The sequence below is a fragment of the Pelobates fuscus genome, chromosome 1 (genome assembly GCF_036172605.1).
Source record: "Pelobates fuscus isolate aPelFus1 chromosome 1, aPelFus1.pri, whole genome shotgun sequence".
In the NCBI taxonomy this organism is placed as follows: domain Eukaryota; kingdom Metazoa; phylum Chordata; class Amphibia; order Anura; family Pelobatidae; genus Pelobates; species Pelobates fuscus.
The window spans coordinates 209,915,082-209,921,980 of NC_086317.1; the positions used below are offsets into that span (position 1 = coordinate 209,915,082).

The following is a 6,899-nucleotide window of genomic DNA, read 5'->3' on the forward strand; positions in this document are numbered from 1 at the left end:
GTGGCAAGAGAGGGATGCTTACGAATATCCAGATTGCCAAAGTCCCAAATTTTTGAAGTACCGAACCGAACCAAACTGCTGAATTGCCGAAATCACAAATTGTCAAAGTCCCGAATTTTGGAAGTGCCGAACCGAAGTGCTGAATTTTTTACTTACCCGAATTTCCAAGCCGAACTGAACCAATATTTTTGCCCATGCACATCCCTAAAAGACAAGCTTTCAAGAGTTTTCTTCTCTTCCTCAGGTCCGAAGCAATACTGATCAACCTGATCTAATCTACACTACATATATAAAATTATTTATTTTAGTTTTTTACATATATTATATATATACAGCACACACACATACTTTTTCCCTAGCACACACATACACTAAATCGCCAGCACACAAAATGACTTGCCTACACACACTGCATTACTTTTCTCAGACTATATACCTTATGCACACACTGCGACACCTACACACGCTGCGTTATCAGCACACACACAATACATTCCTTACACACACTCACACTGCATCCCCAACACATACTACATCACCTGCCTATCTGTGCCTGTGTATGCCAGCCTGTGTTTTGTGCCTGTGTGTGCTTGTGCAAGTCTGTGTATGCCCCTATGTGTATTTGTTTGTGTGTCTGTAAGTAACTGAGTGTGCCAAAGTGTGCCAAACTGAGTGTGCCAAAGTGTGCCACACTGAGTGTTCCAAAGTCATGTTAGGAGGTGGAATTGGGGAGCGGCAGTGATGGGTTATATGGGTGGAACTTTAGGAAGGGGCCACCAAATTATTTTTGGGCTCGAGCCCCGGAATGCTTTTTAATCCTAGTAGTGTCACTTGGTATTTAGCAAAGCCCCAACAGATATCTGTGATATCCCTCCCTGAAAACACATTGTATCATTCAAGCAAATCTTTTAGGAACCACACTGTGTATAAATTATAAGACAAAAAAATTGTCGTTTTAAACATGCAGAGTTTCATGATTTACTCACAGTTGAAAACAAAACATCTCCTTTGTTTCCATGCTATGTTAGATTGCACACACCCAGCTCTAAAAATAAGTCCACATAAACACACAAACAATCATGAATCAGATAAAATGTATAATTAAGGATCAGCACACACAGTGCATTCCTGCCATGGAATGTAAAGGATTTATAAATATGTAAACATTGATCATAGACGATCACTGGAGATGATTAAGAAGTTAATCTATACAAATTGTACAGTGATATTGCATTGGCATATTTGTTTTATTTATTTTATGCCATTTGTATTGCATTGCTCTACTTCTATTTTAATTTAAAAAAAACAATTGAGCGTATCTGTGCATAAACAGTGCATGTTAAAAGTATGTTTGTATAAAATATGTTATAACAGAATAGTTAATATATTTGCACACGTAACATTTCACATACAGTTTCACTGTGCGTCACATTTTTTAAAAAAAATATTCCATGTATAATGCTTTATAAAAATTTTTTAAAAGATAAGTAAAAGGGCCATTCATTTGAAATTACCCCCTTGCCAAAATGTTACTAGACCTCTTCTGTCCGACACCCACATCATTAAAAACATATAAAACATTTTTTTTTGTCTGGATAAGTACAGTGAGTGGAAACCTTTTGCAAACACACATATAATATATAAACTTATCTAAAAAACAAAATTAGCTAAAAAAAAAGAAAAAAAAAAGGGGGGGGGAAGGGCAGGGGCAGAAATAAGCAGAATATTCATCTTTTTTCTGCCACTTTTTGTATTTTTGTTTTAGCTAATTTTGCTTCTTTTTTTCCTCATGATTTTACCATACATTGTATTCTAAATATAATGCAAATTATTAATATTACTAGGGAAACAAAAAACATTTTTAATCTGATGGTTTATTAAAAATCTTAAACAAAAAGAATATTACAAAATGTTGGTGTGAAAACAGCTGTTCCACCTTTTATACATAAACCCAATGTGTTTATCAGTGATTCTTGCTGTTTTGTAAAGAAGTGAAATAAAATAGCAGACATTCAGATACGTCCTGGCCTTCCATGTTAATTTCTACCATGCTCAAAGCCCTTAATAACAAAACAAAACAAAGGCTAGGAAGTAGTATCACAATATGTGTGAGAGCTTTCAGTCTGAAACAGATGCTATTTTAGGTGCAAATGTTGAGAGACATTAGTTTCCATAGTGCCTGGTCCTTATTTAGCACTCTGCCCCAGAATAGAAACGCTTTTGCCTTGATAGCCCAACCTCCCCCCCTTCTTTCCCCAAGTGTGGGTAGGGCAGTTACAACATGAGAACATAAACTGTTTTAGGTTTTCTAACAAACACTCACTCAGTAATATGTGTTAGCAAGCCTTGGTAAATAACACTATTAATTCTAAGGCACTTGTTTTGTATTTCCAAACAAAGGTGTAACCAAATTAACCCCACTTTCCACATTGTTATAATAATAGCAGTGCATTATAACACATGGGCAAAGACTTCTCTGTCACACTTCCTGTTGATCCAGTCCACCCAATCAGTCATCAGGGGGCGTGGTCTAGAACACTGCCCAAGCATTCTCATTCTGTACATTGCTATTTATGAATTTACTCTGTCATAGGGAGTATTGTTTGTTCCTGTTAGCTGGTTCTCTTTTAACGTGTGGATTGCTTCCATTCAAGGCTGGATTGTAGTTCTGTGGGTCGCCATTTGTTGGAATAGTAATTTGGGTGAGTGTTTGTGCCTTTTGTTTTAAAGCTATATAATAAATATACGCTTTAACAGGAGAATTTGTGACATAGCATATATGTATCTATCATGGTATGTTTGAGAAAAATGCATTTTTTAACAAAAATAGTATTTTTAATTTAGCAATCGGATACTAACATTAATTTCAATTAATATGGCATTGCGTTTTTTTGTTGTTTTCTTAAAGTTAAAAAAGAAGTCTACTTTATGGTCAGATCTGTATCACAGCAAAGTACAGTATAGTGCCATGCTTTGTTCTGATAGATCTTGAATCAGCATGGAATCTGACGGATTTAGAGTTAGTAATGGGTTAACTTTGTTTTTAAAGTGTGTTTATTTTTTGGTAAATCCCCTTGGAATTTATTATAGATCTATGCATGTGCAAAAAAAATACAAAAGGTCTAATGCCTTTTCATCCACATACCTATCTGTAAAGAAGTTAATAATTATAGATATATAGTTGTTTATTTCTATAAGTGTTACAGTAAAACGTCTCTTATAGTAGTTCTTTTAATCGCCTACACTAATCTATGTGATTGTGCAAAAGCCTGTTGAACCACAGCTGTGTTTAACCCCAAATGACAAATCCTTTAATTATGTAGGGTAATCCAACTACATAAAGATCCACAGACATTAACTCCATAACGTCACAGTGGTGCATCAAACAATTTTCCTTCACCCCTTTAATAAATAGATGGGTCATTAATTATTTTTATGTCAGTGACATTACAGTCAGTTTCTACCTCTTTTTTGTTGTTGTTACAATTTTATTTAAACTAATTAAAATGAGATGTTATCATGTTCAAAACATACTTTTTTTGTTAATGTATGTGCCCTATTTTGGCTAGAAATGTTAAAACCACAGGTCCATTTCAAATCTTTCCTGGTTTAGGGAATAATATTGTATAGGGTATATTTAATAAACAGTGAACTGTGAATAGATGGGGTCTATTTTATAAACACTGAATAGAAACAGGGTGATCTAGAAACTGAAATGATTTTTTTTTCCATTTTGGATTTTTTGGCAAAATATTTGCAATTCCCTGGTGAATTCCTGACAATACACGGTTTAGTGATTAACCCTCTCTGTGCACGCTTTACAAGACTGTGCAGTTATTGACCTGTACTGTGTAAACAAAATGCATCTCCATTTTGTTAATAAAAGTGTACATTTGGGATTTTATTTACTAAGCATTTCATTTATGTAAATATTTAAAAAAATAAAAAATAAAAATCTAAGTGTAGGCCAAACTGATTTGGAAACGATAAGTCTCTATTTAACCTTTCAGTTTTCAGATCTAAATAATTAACTGCTTTGTTAAAAAACAAACAATTGTGAATATTTTATATATTTAGTTTTCTGCCTGACTCCTTTTCATAAAATTCATATATCTCTCTTCCTTAAATCCTTAAAAGAGCACGCTAGCACCATAACTGTTACAGCTCATTGTAATAGTTATGGTGCTATGAGTTTATGGATGCCATCCCTTGGTATTCTGTAAGCTGTTTTAGGAGCAGTTTGGGGAAAAAACAGGGCTTTCTTCAGCATCAAAACTCTCCCACTCTGCAGCCACATTGATAATGTGGAAGCTACGCTCGTGGGGCTTCATGGATGCTAGGGACATTTGCCAAACCACACCAAAACATTTTTTTTTAAAATGAGGGACAGTGTCTATAGATTCATATCGACAGTGCACTACAATGGTGAGTATAAGTTTAGAAGTCAGTTTAAATGGGTCTAGGCAAACATCTATATAATGTCATTGGACTTTATGGGATAATTTTGCTATGCTTAATATGCATAATGTTTTTATAAATGTGGTATAAGGAAAAAAATAAATATGTTATACATATATATATATTCAAAGTGAATTTGAAATGTTAGGCAAACATAACAAAACCGACGAACAATTTTTCTAAATCAGCTACCGTATTTTGGCCATTTTTAAAAATTCTCTTTGAATATCCAACATTTCTCACTTTCGTGAATAACCCTAATAATAAAAAAAAAAAAAATTAGTAGCACTTTATTAACTATATATAATGAAATGCATTTTGAATATAATCAATCCCATCAAATTCTATATTGTAGAATACAAAAAAATGTTTCTTATTCACTGTTAATGTAGCATATAAATAATATATGCATACATTCTCAGTCAGTTGGTTACATCTAAGGTAACTGTTTGAGACATTTTGCATAAGCCTAAATAATCATAAAACATTTGCAGGTTTATTCACTATAGTGAGCATTGTCTGGCATTTAAAGTAAATTTCAAATTTAAGGCTAAAGTAGAAGTATAGCTCACTAGGATAATATTTCCAGTTCATCAATTTTGACCTTAAAGATGTAATTTACTTTGCATTCTTAAAATATCTCACTTAAGTGACTACCCCTGTTAATATTGCCTTTGGTAACAGTGAATAACCTTTCTAAAATTGCTTTTGGAGGTTAAGGAGAGCCTAAAATCCTGGCCTGTTGGTGTGGCCTGGAATTAAACTGTGTCACTATATTAGCAAAAAAAGACAAATTATCAGTGTGCGCTTATATGTAAATAATCCATAAAGTCCACAACGAATTTGAAAGGTTACAAATACTCCCCAACTGTGTGACCAACTTTTTTCATACTCGGTTATATAGACTGTGTGAATGCTGCTGTTTTTTATCTGTCCCTAACAGAGCCTGACTAAATTTGATGGTTGTTATCTGAGTATCATTCTCAGAATTTGTTAACTGTTCAGCCTAGTGTTTCCTTAACATTAATATTTAACCCATGTCATTCTTTCATAGGTAATGTCTGATCCTATGATGATGCCAGTCATGCACGGTGGACATCCGAATTATATAATGGGCATGAATACAATGCAAGCACCACCTGCTCATCAACCAAGAACTATGTCCTCCAACCAGATGATGCAATATGGAGCTATCCATTCGGATGGGAACTTAAGAACACGCATGGGGATGCACCAGCAAATGCCATCCCAAATGATGTACCCAGGGCAAGCACAATCATACATTGGAACCCAACAGCTCATGGCAACCATGCACCTCCAGAAGCTCAACACTCAATATCAGGGATATCCAATGATAAACAATACTGGATTTACACATGGGCACCCAAGCTATAGGATGGCACCTGGCCACCATCAGCATATGCCCACCCTTAATGTGATAGATACAGATTTGGTGGACGAGGATGTGTTGACATCATTGGTGGTGGAATTGGGTTTGGACCGGATTGAGGAGCTCCCTGAGCTTTATCTAGGTCACAATGAAGTTGAGTTCATCTTGGATTTTGTAGGCAAACAGCAGACCAATACAATGCCCTGCTGAAAGATTAATTTACAGGACACAGTTGCACACCTGACCTTCAGTTGCACTATTTGGCTTGAGGTAGCCACAGCCTAGTTCGTCCCTCTTACATTCCTTGTTAAAATTACAAGGTGCCATGATGCCACTAGGTGATTGCCGGCATGACTAACTGTTTGGTATCAAGCTATGAAGAAGCAACCTAGACCCTTTAAATTAGGGGGAAAGATCTCTATGAAGAAAGCTTGAAAAAAAGTGTCACAAATGTCCGTGTTCTTCATTGAAGGATTTATCTTAGGGGATGTTTGGGATACACAAAAGGTAGATGATGTTATTAAGACTCATGGCTCAGGGAACCTTGTACTGGTATATATAAAGGCCAGTGGATTTAAAGAAGAAAAGTTTAAAGAGTATTGAAGTAGAACCTCAACCTGCTTTTGGCAGTCCTGACACTATCTAACTTAAACTTATGGCAAAAAAGCTACGAAAATGCTATATTATTACGTTTCTAAACAGAGAGCCTATCTTTCCAAATTGGCATCTGTTGTTCCCTAAATACAACCTGAATGTATTTTTTAATGATTATTTGTAAGAACAAAACAAATAAAGACTGTAACAAGATGTCTCTTTTACTATGGCTGTTTTTGACAATTACATGAATGAGGAGAAGTTGTATTAAATTAGTAATTACCATTACCACCGTGACTATTTACGGTATAAAATGTAGTTTAAAAAAACTATGTTCCTTATACAAGTTATCTCTTCCTGTAAAAAACTGTTGTAATGTTGATAACTCGTTGCCTTAAAGGGACTCTCCAGTGCCAGGAAAACAATCAGTTTTCCTGGCACTGCAGGTCCCCTCTCA

At 35.0% G+C, this 6,899-nt stretch overlaps 1 protein-coding gene across 2 annotated transcripts; it reads left to right on the forward strand.

Moving 5' to 3' along the window:
• The first annotated feature begins 2,583 nt into the window (after positions 1-2,583).
• Positions 2,584-6,655, forward strand: LOC134591482 (cbp/p300-interacting transactivator 3-like). Of its 2 annotated transcripts, none has more exons than XM_063444465.1 (2): positions 2,584-2,702; positions 5,513-6,655. In XM_063444465.1, exon 2 carries the CDS (start codon positions 5,516-5,518, stop codon positions 6,056-6,058), a length of 543 nt encoding a protein of 180 aa, XP_063300535.1. In that variant the 5' UTR covers positions 2,584-2,702; positions 5,513-5,515; the 3' UTR covers positions 6,059-6,655. The 2 variants fall into 2 exon arrangements, with proteins under 2 accessions (XP_063300535.1, XP_063300534.1); XM_063444464.1 differs by having other exon boundaries at positions 2,584-2,693.
• Positions 6,656-6,899: the final 244 nt, after the last annotated feature.